The sequence below is a fragment of the Drosophila willistoni genome, assembly GCF_018902025.1.
Source record: "Drosophila willistoni isolate 14030-0811.24 chromosome XR unlocalized genomic scaffold, UCI_dwil_1.1 Seg144, whole genome shotgun sequence".
NCBI classification, from domain to species: Eukaryota; Metazoa; Arthropoda; class Insecta; order Diptera; family Drosophilidae; genus Drosophila; species Drosophila willistoni.
In genome coordinates this window covers 3,392,234-3,414,581 of record NW_025814057.1, presented here as the reverse complement: position 1 = coordinate 3,414,581, position 22,348 = coordinate 3,392,234, and the positions used below count along the sequence as shown (strand labels likewise).

General features: G+C 38.7%; 1 protein-coding gene across 5 annotated transcripts in view; it reads right to left on the bottom strand.

Moving 5' to 3' along the window:
* LOC6638747 (FH1/FH2 domain-containing protein 3) overlaps positions 1–22,348 on the bottom strand; it is a 54,227-nt gene that overhangs the window by 25,813 nt on the left and 6,066 nt on the right. For all 5 annotated transcript variants that reach the window (XM_023180564.1, XM_047012127.1, XM_023180566.2 and 2 more), the window contains exons 2-4: positions 20,811–20,861; positions 17,175–20,740; positions 16,933–16,993 (exon numbers count right to left, since the gene is read on the bottom strand). In XM_023180564.1, the coding sequence (XP_023036332.1) occupies positions 16,933–16,993; positions 17,175–20,740; positions 20,811–20,861 (3,678 nt within the window). The remainder of the gene's footprint in view (positions 1–16,932; positions 16,994–17,174; positions 20,741–20,810; positions 20,862–22,348) is intronic.

Below are 22,348 nucleotides of genomic sequence, written 5' to 3'. Positions count from 1 at the left end.
CTATAGTTATTGCTATAGCTACAGTAACAACTGGCAGGTAATGAAACCCGCCCGCCGGCTCAAGGAAACTCCATGCTGGTCGCCTCTTTTTTCTTTTTCTTTTTTTTTTTTTTGACTCGCCTTGACTTGCTTAAATGAACTTTCACTTTTTACTGCCTTGTGGTCTTCTCAACGATCAGCAAACCACCCCCTGGAACCTCTCTCACTCACTCTTTCTCCTACCCCCCCACACAGACTCAAGACATGTTGCAATCTCCTGACAGACTATCCGGCAGGCAGGCAACTGTTGCTGCTGCAGCATCTGCTTTGCTGCTGCTGTTGCTGCTGGTTAGTGGGGGCCCATTAATTTTGCCTGATTTCTGCCATCAATTATGCAAATTTTTGGTATTTTCTTTACTACTATGGCTAAAAAACTTAACAATTTACCATGAAGCTTAATTGGCAGCTACTGTGCAGCAACTTGCTTGCAAATTGTACCCACGCCCTCCTCTTTTTGCACCGCCCATTATTAAGATTAGATGACAGAGCATTGGCATGGCAAGTCAAAATTATGATATCACTTGAGGGTGGGGAGACTCAATTTCGTAGGTAAATCAACAGGAAGTGAACTATGTGAAAAATAATTCAACTATAATTAGGTGGGGATAACCCCAGTCTGTAATACTCATTTTTGTGATTAAGTCGTTTAGATATCACTGAGGCTTAACGTTTATTAATATGAAGATGGACAACTTTAATAATTGCTTGCTTATGATAAGCCAAGTACAGAGATTATTGTGAGAGAGTGTACTCAAGCCAAATTTGCTGTATTAAATACAATTTTCTTACCCTAAAGTTCTTTTAGCAATATTCAATTAGGCAACGAAAAAAAAATATACTAATAGGATAAAAAGAAAAAGATTTTGCAAAGCCAAAATCATTTACTAACATTTCTTTGATTAAAAGTTTTTAAGTTGAATTACAAACTTCAGTTAAATCTATTTAAGAACATAATCCAAGGGTAAACCTATGACTCTTTGATGACTTAACTTGACTTGCCAAGAATAGTTGGCACTTGTTTAGAGTTAAGACAATCAATTTTATTGATTGCTCAAATCAGTAAATCAAATAGTTTCACGTATTTAATTTTGTCCAAAAAACTTATTTGGTAAGTAATTCTTAGTAAAGTGGACAAATATATTTATAGAATGGAATTTCTTGTCTTTAAATCACGTGACATTTGATAAAAACAGAAAAAAACACACCTAGAATACGGAGAAAATTCAAGTTTTTAGTTTGTTTAGTTAAGAATTTCATTTGGACTCTTGTTAAGGGAGACTTGCTTGCTGATTCGCTTATCTAGTAGATAGAAAAAATACAAATGAAAACAAACAAAATAAGTTATAGAACAATTCCCATATACTGTTCGAGAGATAGAAATAATACGAAGGTATATATCGTCAATTGCCAACGCATTGGGCGATACTTATCGTTGACTTAATAAAGACATAAAACCAAAAATGGGTTCAATGAGTTTGCAGAATGCGCAGAAAACCAAAAACCAAAAAAAAACCCATTTACTTGGCGAGTTTTTTGCCGGTTGCGCTTCACTGCATGGCAAATATTTGGCCAAACGATACAATGTTAAGAAATAAATAGGATGGATATGTATGTATGTATGTATGTATGTATATATGTATTTGTAGTAAGTAAAAAACATTTTTGCCCAAATGAGCTATCGGGGACCAGAAAGACATTCCAAAACAATTTGTCACGCTGAGAGCAGAAGAACGATCCACAACAAAAAACAAAAAAACAGAAAGAGAAAAATGTAACCATATGCGTTTTTCCCCAAGTCACAAGCCGACAAACAAACAAACAAACAAACAAACAAATAATTTGTAGACTGAGAATTGAGAGGGGTTAAAGAAAATGTTGTATGGCAATCAGAAGAAGAAAAGTTGTTTGACCTCTCGACTGACCAAACGACATACAGACAAAACCGAATTGACTGACTGACAGACTGCCTAACTGACTGCAACACATAAAATTGTTAAGCGACTGCATTTAAAAAACATGAAGTAAGTGAGTCGTCTCGCCGACTTGGGTATACCATACACCAGGTGAAACAAATATTTAAAATTTCGAAAACCAAATGTATGTCTACTAAATTGTTTTAACATGCCTCATACCATTTGTAATCTCGCTCACTCTACAAACACACAAGCACTCTAGCGCCGCCACTAGCCAACGGCCAATTCTGCCCTTATGGATCGCGTAGCAAAATACGTTCATACGTATATTTTGTACGTTTCTAGTCCGATTTCAATCAAATTTGGTAGTTTGATAGAAATAGATAAGATTTATTAGTCTGCCAAATTTGATCGCGATGGTCAAAAAATTGCAAAAGCTAATCGGTTTTTTCTAAATTATGGAGGCGGAAGTGGGCGTGGCAACATATTAAAATATATGTATTCTTCGCGCATACTAAGCCAATATACATACTAAATTTGGTGACTTTAGCTTTGTTAGTTTTCGAGAAAATCAGTTTTGTTTAATTTTCGGGGGCGGAAATGGGCGTGGCATAATTTTTAAATAGTCAATATCTGCGCGTCTATTAAGCTAACTTACATACCAAATTTAATGTCGGTAGCTTACATAGTTTTTAAGAAAATCAGAGTTATGTAAATTCCGGGGGCGGAAGGGGGCGTGTCAAAAAGTTGGAACAATTATTTTCTGCGCGCTAACTAAACGAGTATATAAACCAAATTTGATGTTTCTATCTGCTATACTTTTTAAGAAAAACAGTTTTATGTAAATTCTGGGGGCGGAAGGGGGCGTGGCAAAAATTTGAAACAAACTCGATAAGCGTACATACTACACGAGACTGCATACCAAATTTGGTGGCTCTAGCTCTTATAGTCTCCGAGATCTAGGTGTTCATACGGACGGACGGACGGACGGACGGACGGACGGACGGACGGACGGACGGACAGACGGACATGGCTAGATCGACTCAGTTTTTGATCCTGATCAAGAATATATATACTTTGTGGGGTCGGAGATGCTTCCTTCTGCCTGTTACATACATTTTGGCGACTTTAATATACCATTTCACCCTATGGGTGTATGGTATAATAATTTCAGCTGCCAATAAAACAGAGACAAACAACGGCAACAACAGAAACAACAACAGCAACAACAACAACAGCCAACAATGATGATTGCCCCGACCGGGGCAAGGTACTGTATAGTATAATAGGGCTAAAAAGAAACGAGTTTCAAACCGCACGGAGATGTAGTATACGTACAGTAAGCTAGAAGTTAGCCAGAAAATTGTGTCACGTTGTTTTTGGTTGAGGTTTTGAAACGGTTAAATGCCTTCATAGTAGGTAAAAGGCAGTTCAAAAGGAGAGAGAAAGAGAGAGAGCAAGAGAAAGAGGGAGACCCCCTCTATTTGATTGCATGCCACTTCAGTTTAAGAGATCTCTATGTGAGTGAGACGGGTTGTCTGAATCCTACTACTACTTACATACATTTAGACCAACAAAGACACCAAGCCAGACTAGACCAGGCCAGGCCAGGCCAGACCTGGCCATCCATCCATAGATCCATATAGCCACATACCAAAGCATACACTGCGTGTGCTCAGAGTCGTCCAATTTGATTTATTGAATTCTTAAAATGACCAACCAAACCAAAACTGATTTTGTATGCAGCGGATGCGCCAAACATTGAACAGACACAAGAATGCCAAACTCATTATGCTATGCCACAGGAAAAATGAAGACCAAAACGAGACACACACAGACAGACGGAGAGAGAGAGAGAGAGAGCGAGAGAGATAATGAAAAAGAGTGATGGAGAGGGAAAGGGTGAGGAAAAAGTTCTTCACAGTTAATTATAACAATAGGCAGCAAATCGCCTTTACTGCTTTATAATGTCATAAGACACCCAAAAGCGGAAATAAAATTACAAAAGAACAAAACAAAAAGAAAGAAAAAACGCAGAGAACCTGGAATCGGAGAGAACCAGAGCCAAGAGACCGGAGATGGTGTTCACATCGACGTGTTCACCTGGAATTTACCTGGCTTAGTGCAAAATGTAAGTGACAAAATGTTAATTGCCATTTGCTATAGACACTTCTGTGTGTGTGTGTGGGGAGTGGGTGTCGAAGTGAATGGGGGGATAAATGGAAAATGGTAGCAGACTGCAACTACCCAGATTGGGGTCAAGTGAGACAGCAGCAGTAGCTTTTGACTCGATTATGGGGAAGCTTGGACCTGGCCATAAGATGATGTTGAGGTGAATCAAGCCAACTCGAGTGTGTGCTCATGCTTGTGGTGGTGTCTGCATTCATAAAAATGCATAAAACGGTAGCCACTTAAGCCGAGGAAAGTGTTTTTTCTACTTCTATTTCTCTTGTTGTAGTAGCAGGAGAGAGAGAGAGAGAAAAAAAAGAAAATCAAATAATTTATGCTGCTTATGTTGAAAATTGCCCGAGATCTGTGTGTATAGAGAGATGAAAGTGTCAAGCAGTGGGGGGAAAAGGGCATCAAGAATTTGGGTTAGATCCCATGACTTACTGAGTTGGCATAATTAGGCTAGAAAAACATAAGCACCACACATAGAGAAATGAGATTACAATCTAAATGGGAATATGCCAACTAAATATACATAAGTAACAGCCTGACAAACTACATACATATATTAAGTTTCATGCAAAGACTAATAACTAATTGTTTCTGATTAAATATAAAGTTAATCATACTTAGAAAGAACCACAGAAAGTAAAATGGTTCGTTTGAGATCCTCTGAGGACTTTTTTGATGTGTCCATCCTCTAATGAGGAGGAAACTACTGACGAACTAGACAGGATAACCGAAAATATAATTATGTTAACAAATAATTCACAAAGAATACTACAAGAGAAAATAAATTTCCTAAAAAAATTCAGGTATTTCGAAAAAGAACTTTTCATCGCAATTAGAGATTGGAATTCGAAAAATGCTAAAAAAAAATATTTATAATGGTATTTGAAACCATAAGATACAAAACAATGAAATTAATTGGTGGGAGAGTGTATAGAAATTTCGTTGTTGGCATTTCAATAAAATTCTGTTGAAACGACAGAATGAGCATTTGAAGCATTTTGTCATTTTGATAGATCACCCAAACGATTCGATCTAACTTTACATTTGTATGTGTCATTCTTGTAAAAATTTGCCCTCACTCTTTGTCCCTTCTCTCACAGTTTCTCTCTCTCTCTCTCTAGAGGTAAATCTATTCCTCTTCATCTCTCAGGCCACATCTGAGATCAGAGATCTCATCTGCTTGTGGTTATTTTTAATGCAGTTGACATGAATTCTTACAAAATATCAACAGAGACTGACTGTGAGAAATATACAAATGCTAACGGCTAGATATAGTATATTTAGCTATATATACATATATATATGTATATATATTGTTACATGTAAATATTCAAATATTCATTTGCTCTACTAATTTGTTGGTCTGTGTGAGTGCGTGACTAATATTTTAGTTTAAATGCAGCAAACAACCGAATATCTTGGCCACGATTTTGCGGCTTATGCAATAGAAATGACAGAGAGGGAAAAGTAAAAAAAAAAACCATAACAATAATAATAATAATAATGGCAAAAGACTTTTTGGCAGTTGTTACCAAAATTTATATATATATTGAAAGAGAGAGAGAGAGAGAGAGAGAGAGAGAGGCAGCTAGATGTAAGGGAAACAAAGAGAAAAACTACCGGGTAAATGACCCACTTTTCATCAGTGCATTTTCTAAAAGTGACAATTTTTATTTCAAATCGAGAGCAAACACAAAATATTTTGTTATTTTTTATGGCCTATATCTTTATATATGTATATATATATATATATTTACATAGATATATAGATATTTAGAGCAATAAATTGTTGATTTTAGTTATTTTTATTCATTCGAATTATGACGAAACTAATGTTAATGCGTTAGGCGTTAATCATACGCACCGTTGACGTCTTCTTGCACAAATATTGTTCTTTTTATGAGAGAGAGAGAGAGAAAACAGAGAGATGGGGGATTGGGTTAATGGAGGTTTTGAGTTAAGTGTTTTGGCTAATGTGTTTAGTCATGGTTTATGCTCATTTCTTTCCACAACAAAAACTTTTCACCAAACTAAACTCTATGGCCATATTTTGAATAACAATGGGAAGAGACAGACGCCGACAAGAAATTTATTTGTATGCTATATTTTGTTTTTCTTTCTTCTTTTTTTTTTTGGTTTTTTATTTCTTAACAATAATTTCTTAGCCTAATGAGGGACGCCTGAGCTAGACGAAGCTGAAGCAAATCAAGCCATGGCAAGACAAACACTTTATAGTCTAATAAACAATGCGTTTTTATCTCTTCACTCTTCTCAAAACTCTTCTTCGAACGTGTTTTCACTTTGCTCATGATAAATTGCACTCAATATGTATGTGTGTGTGTGTGTGTGTGTGTTTGATTGTGTGTGTGGTGTATGTTTTGTGGGTTTTTCTTAGCTGCTTTCGATGTTGTCGTTTCGATTGCATCTGTGGAAACGGCAAAGTTGTTGCATTGCATTTTTGAACATAAATCACACTGACGACTCATAATGCATACAAAATTTCAATTCATTTATTGAATTTAAAAAAAAAAAAATCCTCAAGACACACACAGACACACACACACACACACACACAGTTGTTTGGTTAGGCATCTAATACATTGCCGGCGTGTTAATTTTATGCAAATTTTATGCAGCTCCGCTTAAATGTTGCCCCAACATTATTTGATAAATCGCCAATGCTTTTGGGTATTTTCTTATAGAAAAGAGTTGGCTTAATGGCCATGAAGAAGAAGGAAAGAGAAAAGTGCAGGTAAACCAGGAGAAGGGTTGGGGGGAGGGGGAGACGGGGGTTTACTACTACTGCAAAATGTGTGGCAGTTCCAGCTTGTTGTTTTTGGTTTTTTGATTGTGTTAAATTATAGACGCCGTGGCAAGGTCAAGTTGAGGTTGATGTTGATTGATTTGAAATGCAATTTCAAAGTGGTTAGACCCAATCGATTTATATCTAGGCATCTTGGCATTTATCATTTTGTCCCCGCCCTCGCCCCCGCCCCCTGGTCACGGTATATTGTAATCTCTTTCATGCAAATCAACTGCATCAAGGTCGCTGAAGGAAAAAACAAACCGAAAAACAAATTTCACAATTCAACGGATGTTGCTTTCGATAATGATTACTCCCAACGTACATCCCCATATGTGTGTGTATCCGTGTGAGTGTGTGTGTGTGTGTGGTGGTGTGGTAATAAGTTTTTTTTTTGTGATTTTACTGTGGTCAGGCAAAATAAAAACCGCAAATCGTTTTGAAATATCTGCTCATTGATTTTCATTTTACTGCAAAGCAAATCAATTTAAGGCAATCTGAATGATGATGCTCCCAACTTTACAATCTCCTCCCACCTCTCTCCCTGCCCTTTCCCCATAAACTTAAGTCCAAATAGCTCTTAAGGTCCAGTCTCAATTTCTGTTCCCTTTTACATCTACTCAACTTGTTTCACTTAATTGCTTTAATGGACATTTTGCTTGCTGTAAACATTTTTTTATGATCATACAATCAAACTACTTTGCATTTTATGGTCCCTTTTTGGGGCTGGCAGCGGGCTCCCCCACCGGTTGCAATGGAAAATAAAAAAACAAAGACTCCAAAAGCAACAAAATCATCGTCATCGTCATCGCCATCGCCATGAACATCATCATCAACGTGTAATCAACTTTTTACGACAACCCATTCAAAACCATTGAAAAGGCTTTTTCGTTTTACTTGCGATAAAAATCATAGAAAATTTGTTAAAGTTCACCTAAGTGATAAGCCTCAACGGAATGACAACTTATCACTTAATTAGGCAGTGGCTTATTGTTAGATTTACAAGTCATTTGAGTCAGGTGGAAATGAATGGAATGAAACAAAAATTGTAAGTCATTACAATAGTTTTCTACTAATTGAAAAATCAATAAGAACAAAAAGACCTTTACCTCAATCTTTTGACGAAATGCAATTACCTTAAGTTAGAACAGAAATATGGTGATTTTAACTAGCCAAGTATAAAGCTTAATTACTTTTAAGTTTAAATCTTTCATTCAGTTCTATCTAACCATTCAATAATGCTGAAAATGTTAGACCTCTTGATTGAGTGACTAAATAAGTTCTTTGTTTTCATGGGGCACTAAAAATTGGACGCCTTTGAGATTATTGCATTTGTTTCCTACGTAAGCTTCAACAATTGATAAGTAGAATATAATTACTTTGATATCAGTTTTCAAAATACTTATATGAGCAATAAGGGAACACAACTGCAATTCGTTTACACTTTTTTCTGCGATATAAGAGATATAACTATTCTAGAGACAAACTTGAAAGAAATTTCGATAATGTAAAGAATTTCAAGACATTTTACCAACTCATTTAAATAGTATAATCAAATCCACAAAATATAAAACCGAAAGCAGAACTCAAATGCAAAATTCATGTCAATGAAAGTAAAGTGAAAAGCAACAACAGAAAAAAAAATGAAAGAAAATCAATAAGTTGTTGTGTGAAACCTTCGTGCTAATAGGTTATTTATTTTTCAAGTGAATGCTAGTCCCCAATGGGATATACTATACTATACTATACTATACTATATATATATAGTGGGGATGGCGTGTACTAAGCAACTGACCTCAATAGCATTTAGCAAGGCGTTGCCGGCCTGAAAGAAAACCGAACGTAAACGTTAAAACGCAACAATTTGGTCGATGGTGGGTCGGTGGTGGGGCGTGGTTGCACCACAAACACTTTCATTGTCTAACTGCTGTTTTATCGGCAAAATGATATATAGATATACACATGTACATATATACGATATATAAAAGCGAAATTACTCACTAATGCTCTTTGTATGCAAAGTTGATTGTTAGTTAATGAACCAAAAAAAAAAAAAATACCCAAAAAGAAAAAGATAAGTTTCGTCTTATATAAGACAAAATGCAGAAAGATTTCCCACGCAATTGAACGATGGCTGACAGACTAAGCCGATTATAAATCATATATACATATATATATATATATATATATATGTATATTATTCGTCATTCAACTTAATTTGGCATTAAGATGAGAATTATAATTAGCTGTCAGTTGGCAGTTAAAACGAATTAGACATAAAACTAAAAACTATTCTCCAACTAAACGTAACCCCCCAGACACAGAGACCAGACCCCTAGACTCACCTTGACTTTGCCTAGTCAAGCAGGTAACAATAATAATATCAAGTCAGTAGTCAGATAAGCGCTAGAAGATAACGCCTAAAGCACAAAACAAAAAAAAAACTAAACTTAACTAAAGCAGAAAGCGAAATATAATAAAGTAAGGTATTCATTTTTTTCGCATTTGCAGCAATTGCCAGTGTACTTAAGACTACAACAAACAAAAAGAAGAAAGAAAGAAAGAAAGAGGAAAAAAAACCATAGAGAAAGATAGATGGAGAAGAAAATCCAAGGCACTAACTAAAGTGCTGGATGATGTTCTCTGTTTTTCGCATTCGCATGGCCATTGCAGTCACAATTAAAAAATTGGATTAGCGGCTGACGCTAAAGGAACTGAATGAAGTCAGGCATCAGGCCAGTGGGCAGAGAGGGAGGCTCCAAAGAAAAGAAGGGAAAGGAAGAAGGAAGGTAGAAAAAGCTAAAACTGTAGCTGAATCTGAAGTGTCTCGCGGTTGGCACGTCAACTGAAGCGGCAGCTCTGCCAGCGACGTTCGCAGATTACGCTGGCAGATAATTAAAATCGTAACTACGTTCTGGGGAGCCAAGTGACTTGTGTGTTATAGTGTGCACAGTGAGTGCCAAAAATAAATGCCCCTAAAAAACAAATGCTAATCAAAGCGTATAAGGGGCCATTCAGTCAGAAATCACTAAAATTAACTAGAATTTTGCAACGAATAGCTATTAATAATAAAGTGTCTATTAACCATTTTGAAATTGCTAATAAATCAAGCCAAAAATTAAACCACTGAAAATGTCTATAGAAAGCTTATATAACTAAATATGTAACTGAAAATATATTTCGTTTGCTTCTTCTTTTCAAAGTTTGATTAGCTCACAAATGTCTTAACTAAATCGATTCGAACTCATTGTCGCTAGTACTTGTGCTTAGATCTAGTATTCATATTTTGAATGATTTAATAAACTCCTAAGAATGTTATTAACTACGGCTAATATTTTGAATAATTAAGTTAAACATCTTAAAATTTTCAAAAGATATGCAGAAATCTATAGTCCTTTCTTTCTCGTTTTTTTTTTAACAAAAACAAAAATTTGTATGTAATTTAGCAAAGTTATATAAAAAATTTTAGTAGAATTCTCGCTGAGTAACATTTTACAGCAATTTAGAAATGAAAGCTTAAAAAATAGCAACTATTTAGTTTAAAATTGATTGTATGATAAGATATAGTATATTTGATTCTTACTTCCTTATCTATTAACGGACAATTCTCTATATGGATTATATTTAAATGTAAAATTTATTTTTATTTGTTAAATTTAATAGATTCTTTATGAAAGAGTATTGCCCATATTTCTTCTGGTTGAATACTTTTTCAATGTACTGTATATTTAACGTTGCTTGTGTCTATAACTAAAATAGAAGCTCTTGTTAGTTGGTAAGTAAGTACTACGTACTTAGCGCACTAACCGCGATGAAATGAGGTTTGCTTAACGCCCCCGCCCCCCTCCACAAATCTCCCAGCCCTCCCCTCTACCACCTGCTGCTCAGCTAGCCAACGTACAGACTTTTTTTTGTATTTTTTTTCGCACACCAGATACTAACTAGAGTTCTTCTTTTATAATTTTCTTTCTTTTTTTTTGTTTTATTTTTTGCCATATAAAAATTCCACAGCATTATTTGCATATTAAAATGTAAATAAGTGTTGGAATTGAAGTCTAGACTCTGTGTGTGTGTGTGTGTGTGTGTGTGGGAGTATGTTTGGGAGAGAGAGAATGGGCGCAAAATTTAAGTTTAAGTTACTTTAGATTAATGCAAGTATCTAATTGACCAAACAATTAGATATGAACACAAAATGGCAATGAATCTCTGTCTATTTAAATGTAATAATTTTGGTATTTGGAGCAGACAAAGTCGAGATAATTTATGGGCTATAATTTGTAGGTTACCAGGTGACAGATGCCTTTTAGATGTTGATAATGATGCGGCTTAATGCAAATGTTGTTGCAACTTTCGCAATTGCTAAAGCACTTTTACTTGGCCAGCACTTAAAGTGGCAAAAGGGGGAAGGAAACCCCTTTGGGGGCCAAATGCCAATTTCGTTAATGGGTGAAAATAAATAATATTTCTTTGCTCGTAATTCGCCAAATTGTCGAAAAAGAAGAAAAGACATTTGCTTCCTTGTGGGACTTTTGCTCTCCTTCTCTCTCTCTCTCTCTCGTTCTCTATCACACTCGTTTTTAATGGTCGATCTTGTTGCTTCTGCCACAGCAACAACAACAACAACAACAACAATATCAACCTAAACCCAAGACAAGCCAGACCAAGACCATGAGAGGTCCAGAGAGACTTATATCGAGATTTATTTGCACAATTCCGGTTTTAGGATTTTCGTTTGGTTTATTTCTTCTTCTTCATCTTCTCCTTATGCGATTTTGTTTTGGTTGTTTAGTATATTTTTCAATTTTTAGCTTGTCTCGTCTCTCGTCTTCCTTCTTGATAGAGTCCAGAGAAAGAGAAGGAAATGACAAAGGCAACAGCTGTTCTTTCTTCTTCCTCTTCTTCAGTTTTTGCCAACCACCAAGACGTGAGACGTGAGCGAGAGAGAATGAGACGCTTTGACACTGAAGCTCAGCTTCAAGTGTCAATGGCGCCCCCACAAAAAAAGCAAAAAATTATAATAAACAAAACCAAAAGACTTCAAGAGAATTAACAAAATTGAAGAAGAAGTAACAAATTCATTTGCAATTATTATAGTTTATTTTTTGTTGTTTTTGCTAGTTTCATCTTCATTGACTTTGACACAGTGACACGCAAAAAATCAGCCGACAAACAAAAAAAAAAAAACAATCAATATTAAAATAAATTGCAATTTTCAATAATTAAACACCAAGTCAAGTCCATTAACACTTTTATTTTACTGGAACGGTTTTTTAAATTGAATTTTCGTTTTTGCTCTTTATGGATTTTTGTTTTGTTATTTTCTTTTTTGGGCTTTTAACAAATCAATTACCAATATTTCATTGTTGTTGCCAACAACAACAACAGAAGCCGCATTAGCAATAACAACAACAATAATAATAATAATAATAATAATAGTGGTAGGTAGCGACGCGCGCAGCTGAGCGACAACGACGTTGACAACGACGACGGCGACAGATGACGAAAACCGCGGCGTAAACACGTCTACACTTAAGCGCTCTCGGAGAGCAACTGAAAGCCACAAAATTGTCGTGGAGCCCGACGAAGCCCCAATAAGCAAGTCAACGACGACCACGACCACGACGAAAACGACAACGACAACGACTACGAAGAAGAAGTGCAAGAAGCAGCATGGAAAGAGGTGGAGGTGAACACACACACACACAAGCACACGCACGCAGGCAACGTAAAGCAGAAAGGTGCGATAACGTAACAAAGAATTGTCGCTACGTAAGGTGGTCGGTCGGTCTGCTGTTGGTTGTTTTTGTTTTTTGAGGCAGGTTGCGATGTTTGTGGTGAGTTTCGTTTTTTAAAGTGTCTCTCTCTCTCTCTCTGTCTAGGCAAGGCCCAGGCAACTGCACCTTCTGCTGCAACATGTTTTTAATTGAACATATACTGCAGCTGATAGGAGTACACACACACACACACAAACTAACTTGGTTGGTACTTCATGGCAATTGCTAAAAATAGACCAAACGAGCAGGCGCGCGTGTGCCACAATTTGGCTTTATCGTTGATTGAACGTTAGCCTATCATTAGCTGGACATTTGGCTGGCTCTGACTCTGACTGTGACTCTGACTTTGGCTCTCTGGCTTCTAGCCTGTCCCTATTTAAGTTACGAGTTTGCCCGTTTGGAGAGTGTAAGAGTTTTTTTTTTTTTTTTTTTTTTTTTTTTGTTTCCCCGTTTTTCTTCTAGTGGGTGTGTGTGAGCACGGGTTTCGGTTAGGCGGCCCATCATCCAGTTGTTCGAGGTGCGGGCAGTTGAATTGAGAATATAATTGCCAGGCAAACGGAGTCCAATTGCAAATGGCCAGCCCAGCAAAGTGTTGGCCTAATGGCAAGTCATTTGATATTGGAATCAATAGATAATTTGTGTGTACGTATGAATAGGCGAAATGAAATGAATTTTGATATTTTCAAATGATATACAAATTTGTTTAATTTAAAGCATAAATTTATTCCACAAAATTCAATTGAATGCCTGGAATAAATTCTACTCCATTAATTAAATGTACAAGAACATTTATATAAATTGGAAATCATTTGCAATATATGTACATATATTAGAGGTGGAAACAATCGGCAGTCGAACCAATTAATAAAAATTCTAAATCAATTTAGCCATGTATGTGTCGGTATTAACACCTGGATGAGGACTAAATGAGTCCCAACTTGGAAACAAAATATCATTTTCTCCCTAATATTGAAATTAGCGTTATCAAATTTGGTATACTAATATTTCTTTTAAATATCCATCGGTATAACAAATTTCATTAAAATCGTATAACACATAATCAAGTTATAAGACCAGATGTTTATCATTTGGACTACCAAAAACGCTAAGTTGGCCAGTTGTGGCGCCAAAGTGCTTGTAACTGTGAGCGAGCTTTAGTTTATGAATTTGAAATATCACTTTGTCGATGATGGCTAAAACTTCATTATATATACATATATATAATTTAAGTAGATCATATGAATACTAGTCTTAATCAGTCTTAATAACGACATGATGTTATATCCTATTTCGTCACCGACTAAACATCTGAATGAAAGGGTATTCAAACTTCGACAATAATTAGAAGATGATTCTTTCTAATGCAGGTATAAAAATGTTATTCGAAATGTATTCTCATTAAATATTTTCATTCAATTAAATTTGTGTAATTTGCAGTGACTATATCATTGTACAATAACCAAAGTTAAAACAACTTTGTCTTTAACGTATTTGTTTTCCTAATTATAATGCAAATTTTCAATCAGCCTTCAACAGTTTAAGGTTGCGAAACATAGATACTAGGGTTTTTTCGATTTTTAGGAGAGGCCGCCAAGTTCATTTCACAAGCGTTTTGAGTACCTAAGAAAATAGAGTGAGTAAGTTTTTTTGGAGGGGAGAAAAACCCATGTGTCTTAGGTAAACAGACACAAAGTTAGGGGGATGAGGGGGTGAGTTCATTATCAAATGGCCGATTCAAGCTTAAAATATTTTTTATTTACTGAACGTGAACTGAGCTGAACTGAACTAAACTGATGATAGTAGAGTGAGTGTTTCCACTTATTTCTTTTTTTTTGCCTTTTAGCAACAATAAACAATATAATTGCCTCGTAGAACAGCATCAAAAAGAAGTACTCAAACATATGGGAATGAAGGCACAGAGGAGAATGAGTCATCCATCGGCTACATCAGTTTTTAGCGATCTGTTGTTGTGTCATTAAGGCAATTGCGCATGTTGTGTTTACTTTGGTTTTTTATTTTTGCAAAAATGTCTTTTATAATGTAATTTGGTTTCAGCTTTTTTTTTTTTTTTGGTTTTTTGGGTTTTTGTTGTCTTCACGCCTCAATGCCAATTGCTATTTTTGGGCCTACGAGTCAAATCTGACTAATTGAAGAGATGAGACAACTCAAGTTGACAGTTCAAAGGTGAGGAAAAGAAAGAAATAAACGATTGGGACTCAGTACACTGGCCAAGTTGAATGGACTTTCGATTTTTAATGCTCAACGATGCGTTTTTTAATGGCATCGAGCTAAAAAAAAAAAGTCAAACAGAATTAACAAACAAACAAATATAAATATTTGCAATTGAGGGGGTTCTTTCTGTTTTTTCGTTCTCTTCTTATTATGTATTATTTTTTGTATGATGTGTTGTGTTCCCCGCCGCTTACAAGCAAACCAAGTGCCAACCAACCAGCCAACCACACAACCTTTGGGGGCAACCTTTGTCGGCTTTTACAGTTGCTTGTGCTTGTGTTGGCCCTTTTCCCACTTGATTTGGCCTTTTATGTGCATGATAATTGCTTTGGTTATGACCCATTTTGTCTGAGAGTTGCCACTTTCAAACTGGAGCGCAAAGAATGAGCTTGGAATCTCAGAATTCAAATACGCTGAAGCAGCTAACAGCAGCAGTGACATGACTGCATATAATTAAGATAATAATTTTTGTTCAAGTCGTTTTTTATTTTGGCTTTTGTTGTTCCTTATTTTCTTGTTGTTCCGTATTTAGTTCTGGCATTGTTGTGATTGCTGCAGAGCCTTCAGGCTGAGTCACAAAGCCTCCGGCCCCCACATATATGTATAAGCGATATATATATATGTATATACACACTTGAGAGCTGTCATTCAAGACCGAATCTTGTATGAAAGATGCCGGAGGTGATAAGTGCCGCATTGGGTGTGCGCCCCTGTGAGTGTGTATATGTGTGTGTGTGTGTGTGAGTGAGGGTTCCTGTCGGAGGCTAAGCCAAGCCTTGCCCTTTGCCATATAACACACATATCGTGTAGACTTAAAGCCAACCCAGCTGCAGTTGTAACCGATATGGCAAGCCTCATAAGTTCTACGATAAATCTACACTGCAAATAAAATAATCTTAATCGTATGCCAACCTTTAAATACTCTAGCAAAAATAGAAACCCTTTAGACTGATCAAAGTCCTTTGAATTAAGTAAAATTGAATTCAATTGCAGATGGATCAATATCTTTATAATCCTTATTTCGTTTGTAGTTTGCTAATTGTTTTCCTATCACAACCTTTTAAATGTGCTCATGACCTACGAGTATCAAATTTGATCATAAAATTGCCTGAAAATCACAAAAAGAGTCTCAAATTCTCGGAGTCCCATATATTTGCATATAGACAAGATTTTTGACTTACAATTATATAAGATGTTTAAGACTGAGAAATACTAATGGACTAATTTTAAACGAATAAAGTGAAGTGGTTTTTGGAACTAAAACATTTGGAGCTAGGCTTTATTTTTGGTATTTTTTAAATAACTTGAATTGATATTTTCAAAATGCCAAGAACTGATTTCAAAAGAAATGCCCAGAATTAAAAAGAATTTTAATTATTTGTTACTTCTTAATTGAGTGAATTTCTTAGCCAATGAAAAGTGTTCTTAGATCAAAAAAAAGAAATGATGTTTTCAAATTATATTAAATATCAAGGGAATTTTTCTTAATTTTTTACTTCTTATGCAGATATTGTACAAATTGTTAATTAGCCAATGAAAACTGTTCCTAGTTTAAGAAACATTGTTGTTCTTAGTAATAATTTCTTTTTTTCAAAAACAGAGTAGTTTTTTAAAACGATATTTTTGAACGAATTGAATGAATGAATCATTCTATTTGAGATCATTTCTTGAGCCCGCTCTTTGTTTGATTAGACAATGTTTGGCTTTATGGTATATTTTGGCGATTAAAGTTTCTTGTAAACTAATGTACCCACTCGATGCCCTCCTTAGGGGTATCTAAATAAATAAATTTTTGGCGTGGGCGATACTGCCGCAGCGCAGACCGAGACGAAATCGTAACAAGCCGGGCAGCCTGCCAAAAAATTGTTGCAATCTGCTTAGAACGAAAGTGTGGGAAGACCCACACACACACACACACAAAAGATATGCATGCTGCCCCTCCGCCTTCCCTCCGGCAGAGTGCGGGAGGAGGAGGATTACTATCACTTACCCGACGATGTTGTTTCGGTTGTTCGTAAAAGTTGCTGCCATTCTCCAACCATTCCACATCGCTGCAAGATCAGAGAGAGAGAGAGAGAGAGAGAGAGAGAGAGAGAGAGAGAAGAGAAAGCACTTGAGTTTCAGCAACCACATGTTGACATGCATGTAAGTTTGTTGGCTGGTGGTTCCGTGAAGCGAAACTCACCACACAACAAACGGGAAAAAGCTCTTTTTTTTGATGGTGGTACTCACCGCTGCATGCGCTGGATGACCGGCAATTGAGCGGTGCTGTCATGGATACGCACTTGATCCGGGGTGATCTCTTCGAGGAGGAACATATTCTTCTGGGCCAACGTCAACGGAGTGGTGGCTTCACTTTCTGTCGCATTGCCACCACTGTTGTAGAAGAGCGGACTGAGGGGCCGACATGCACCACCCAAAAGCTCATCGATGTTCTGATGGCGCGAAATGAAAAGCTTTTCACCAGAGGATCGTCGTACCTGCAACGAGGCGGAAGTCGGGGCCGGCATTGTTGTTGCCGTTGCCGATGCTGCTGTTGTTGTCTGTGGCACTGGCATTTGAACTTTTGACATTGGAATGTTATCGTAGGGCGAAGCGCATTGTGAACGCTGTTCAGGCGGCACGGGGCTGGCGCATTGCCCCAACGGCGGTGGGCGCACCGAGTAGGTGAAATTGAAAGAGCTGCTTAACTCATTGGGGGCATCTTGCATTTCATTGTGAATGGAAGCACGATCGGTCTCATCACGGCCCAGCAGTTCGTCATTGTTTGGTTTATCCGTTTCCTGTTCATCCTGCTGTAGCCACCAGGCCCGTTCACCGGATTCCCAATGTTTGATAATACGTGGCGGTGGGGTTGGTGGTTTAACTGGTGGTGCTGCTGCTGCTGTTGCTGATCCATCACTATCCTTCTCCTGCCACCAGGCACGTTCACCCGACTCCACCCGTTGCACATTGAATAGCTTTTTCGTGGGCCCAGACATCCACCAGTGTTTGGGTTCCTGAATGCTCTTCGAACTGCGATCACTACTGCTGGGCAATTTGATTGTAATCTCAACGTGTGGTTCATTGTTGTTATTCTCATCCCCTGAGAAACCATTTTGTTTGCTCTGCTGGCTAATCCCTTCAATGTTCTTCTTATTGCTGTGACTGTTGTTATTCGCCTCATCCTTGGCCTCTTCGTCGGCATCCAGCCACCAGGCATCATGTTCTGGCGAAATGCGACTACGTGGCATGGCTTTGACTTTATGACTTGATTCGGTGTCTAGGCCATTGCTATGACCATTGGGCGTCAAGCCGTTTATTGTCGTTTCGTTGTCATCTTTGCTCCACCAACCAATTAATTTGCCATTGCCCTCAGTTGATGGCTCTGGCTCGTCATCTAGTTGATTGAGGGTCTCCTCGGCCAGGGTGTCGTCCTCTTCATCTGGTCGCAGCCACCAGGCATGATCCTCACCCGAATCAATGTGTCTCAATCTATATGGCATATCGCCACGATTATTGTAGTCTAGGGCTGAAGCCGTATTGATTTGCAGACTAGTATCTTGCCACCAACTGGGCTCCTCTTGATCGGGATCCTGTTCGGAGGTGTAGGTGGTTTGTCCCTGACTCTCAGTGGCCTGTGTGTCCTGGGTGCTGGTCGTCTCTCTGGGACACCTTGTGGTGGAGCTCAATGTGTTATTTGTGATTGATTTCAATGAGGGATTCGTCGTCGTCGTCGTCGTTTCGCTCGATGGCGTCGTTCTTGTTTCGTTCGTTTGAATATCTGTCATTAGACTGATTGTTGGCCCACCGAGAGTCTCCACCTCGCCAGAGCTGTCGGAGCTTTCGAGGAAGATCGGCTCACTATTTGCGTCTTGCTGACGTGTGGCGAAAAAATTCGATACCGACGAGAGCTTCTGCAATCGCGATTGTGATGCTGGCAACGAATTTTCCACAGATCGTGAGTCAGTATGGGTATGTTGTCCACTGTGGCTATTTTGGTTAATCAATTGGCCGGCAGCATCACCTGTCCTCGTCGTCGGCGTCGTCGTCGCTGTCCCCTCTCCCTGTATTAGTTCCTGATGCTTCTGCTGCTTGATGACGACCTTCGTCGCGTCTTTGTTTGGCGTCTTTTTCTTGCTTTGCTTTTTCGTTGTTTTCCCGCGCTGTTCACTCTCCGATGCGGAGGACGATGCGGTGTTGGCAGTGCTTGAGGCAGTATCTATGGCATTTGGCGTGGGTGCACATGATTTGTGTGCCTTTAGTTGGCGATTTGGTGGTTTTGTTGATACTTTTTTGTTGGACCCAGCTGAGGGTGAACCTGTACCCGTCCCCGAACCCGAACCCGATGCCGTGGCCGATGTGAGACTGCTCTCAGAGCCAGCACTGGGCGAACGTTCAAGTTGTCCGCCATTGGCCACATCCTCGGACTCGGCACCACTGCTTGGTGTACGTGATTTACGCGGTCTATCTGTAGGACCCACATTCAATGAGCTTTTGCGAAAGTCCTTGTTTGGCCATTTTACTACAGAATTACTCGATGTTGAACTATTGACCGTTTTGGTGGGTGACTCTGCTTTACTGGGCGCCGCCGGTGGTTTGTTGGCCAGATTCTCCACAGACGATTGACGCGACGAATTCAAACGTATCGCCTTGGGTGGTGACAATTTCGATTTACTTGTCGATCTAGAGCTAACTGAGCCATTTGTATTTGTTTTAACTAACTCTGACGGACTCTGTGATTTACTCTCTCCGTTTGCGGCTGCTCCTGTCGATCCTGGGGCCGATGCTGATGCTGATACCGAAACCGATTGCGATGGCGATGGCGATGTGGTTGTTGATTTGCTGGACATTGGACTGGCACTGTAGCGCAAATTGCTTATCCTATCTCTGTGCGGAGTGTAATTGGAGCTTAGGCTACTGCTGCCCGCACTGTAGCGCAGATAACGTGTCGAGTCATCCAACCTATCCGACTGTATCTCCTTCTCCAGCATCTGTCGCGGTCTGGTCGAGCGTTGTATGGTCTTCTCAATCGTTTTGGCTATGTCAATGCGACGTGTACGTTGCACTGTTGTGCTGCCCGGTGGTGTAGGTGATGTTGCTCGTGTAACCACCGCAACCGAAACGAATGTTTCCTCTGGCAATTGCTGTTCGCATTCCGTCAGCTTTTCAGTCACATCCTTGTCTGTCTGTTTGTCTGACTCTTCTGTTGTTGTTGCTGTGGTTGGTGAAGTTGCTCCTGCTGCTGCTGCTTTGGCTGACTTATCATCAGCTGCTTCTAGTTCCTTCTCTCTGCTGGCCTTGGCACGACTTGCAGTCCGCGCATGAAAATCACTTGTTGTCAAATATGATATTGACTTGTCCAGCGTGGTATTGGCACTGGAACTGCCATTGATTCTGGTGGAATTGCTACCAAAGCGACTACTATAGCCATTTCTTGAAGCATTGTTGCTCCTATAAGACGGACCCAGTTTGCTGCGGCCATTGTCAATCACTGGACTTGGATCCCTCGACTTGGCGCGACTTGTATGCTCCAAAGCCACAGGACTAGGATCTCGTGATCGTCCATATTTGCCCAATGTGCTTGTGGTTGTTCCTGTATACCGTTTTATTGGACTACTTCTGTCACTGGAACTGATGGCCTCTTTGGGTTCAGTTTTGCCATAACGACTCACATAAGTGGCAGTCACTGGACTTGATGTCGCCGGCGCTGGTGGATCACGTTTAATGCGATATGTACCACCCGAAAATGAGGGTCTGTATGCACTAGGTGTGGCCAATGATGTGTACCTGGAAGTCGAATCGGGTCCAGCGGAGTACTAAAGTAAAACAAATGAAAGAATTCTATGAGAAACATGAAGCAAATGAAAAGCAGATAGAATTACTCACCGTTGCACTTCCTGGCTTGTAGGAGCTGCCAAAACTCGATTTCCAAGGTGTCTGCAATAAAAAGATCGCAAAATGAGTTGGTTAATGAATTGCCAATGCTGTGTAGATCTTTTAGATTTCAAAACTGAGTTGAATGCAGAAAAGAGGCAGAAACTATTCGTAAATTGCACTTTTTCCAATCAAAAGGTTTTAGTATAATTCTCAAATGGTATTCAAAGGAATAGCTACAAGAATCGTCAAGAGAATAGCCTTGGATATTACCAGGAGATTGTCGGCCAAGCTAGCCACGAGAATTCCAAAGACAACCAAAAGAATAGTTCAACAATGAATAAAAGGGGTAAGGAAAGAGACATAAAAGAAGGAGAAGGCGGATTATGCAAGTTGCTATGACCCTTGCCTTGCCTTCTATCAGAATGTTTATGGAGAAATGGTTTAAAAAAATACGTTTAATCATTTTATTTTGGATTTCATTATGAGAATTTATAAGTTTATATCTTTTCTTTCAAGTGTTCTCAAGTTATTTGCAACAATTAAAAGAGCATTGGGAATGAACCAAAAAGTAAGGAGAATGAAATGTTGTAATCATTACATGACTGGATGCATTTGATTAAAGTCTCTGATGTTTTTCCTAAGTGTATTGTTTGATTTTGATTGATTGGTGCACTTAGACCCCGAAAGCGAGGCGCAAGCACCCCAAACAGGGGCAGCAATGTGCTACTGATTGGTCCATCCCTCTCACTCTCTCACTTTGACCCTTGACGGCGAATGTGTATGGCTCATTGAGAGATGCCCTCGACAATTATTCGCACACATTTCATCATCATCAACATCCTCATCATCATCATCGTCGTCGTCGTCGTCATAATCAGCATTCGAGAAACTGTGGCAGACACATCAACACCAGCAGCAGACGACGCCAATGCCTCCCTTTCCCCCACCCACCAGAAACTCTCTTTTTGGCTGGCTGCTTTGAACTCGTCTTCTTCTGGCATTGCATTTTCTTTTGCCTTTGCTTTTGCTTCTATTTCATTTTCAATTAAATGGCGCTGTAGCACGCGTTTTTCAATTAATTTCGACGTGTAAACAGATTCATTTCGATTATTTCAACATCTGCCTTCCCTTCTAATCTCAACCGCGTGGCGCATTAGAAGAATTGCCCTCGTCTAAGAACACACACACACACACACACACACAAGCACCCACCCAGATAGACACATCGCGTGGTGCACGATGAACGTTATTGCCCTTTACAATTTTGCCAATATCTATGAATGAGGCTGAAAAAAAAGTGGCGGGGAGGTAGGGAACATATCAGCCAACGACCATCAGCCATTTGAAACCAACACTGCTCCCCTCTTTGCCCTCCCACAGAAACAAGAGTAAACTGTTTGCGGAGGGGCCGAATTGTTTTCATTTTGGCTAACAGATATCACTGGCAGATCGGACATCCATTTAATATTGCCAAATTGCAAATGTGTCTGCATAAGTTGCTTTTTATAGTTTTTGGCAACAGCAACCACATTTCAACAATTATTGCA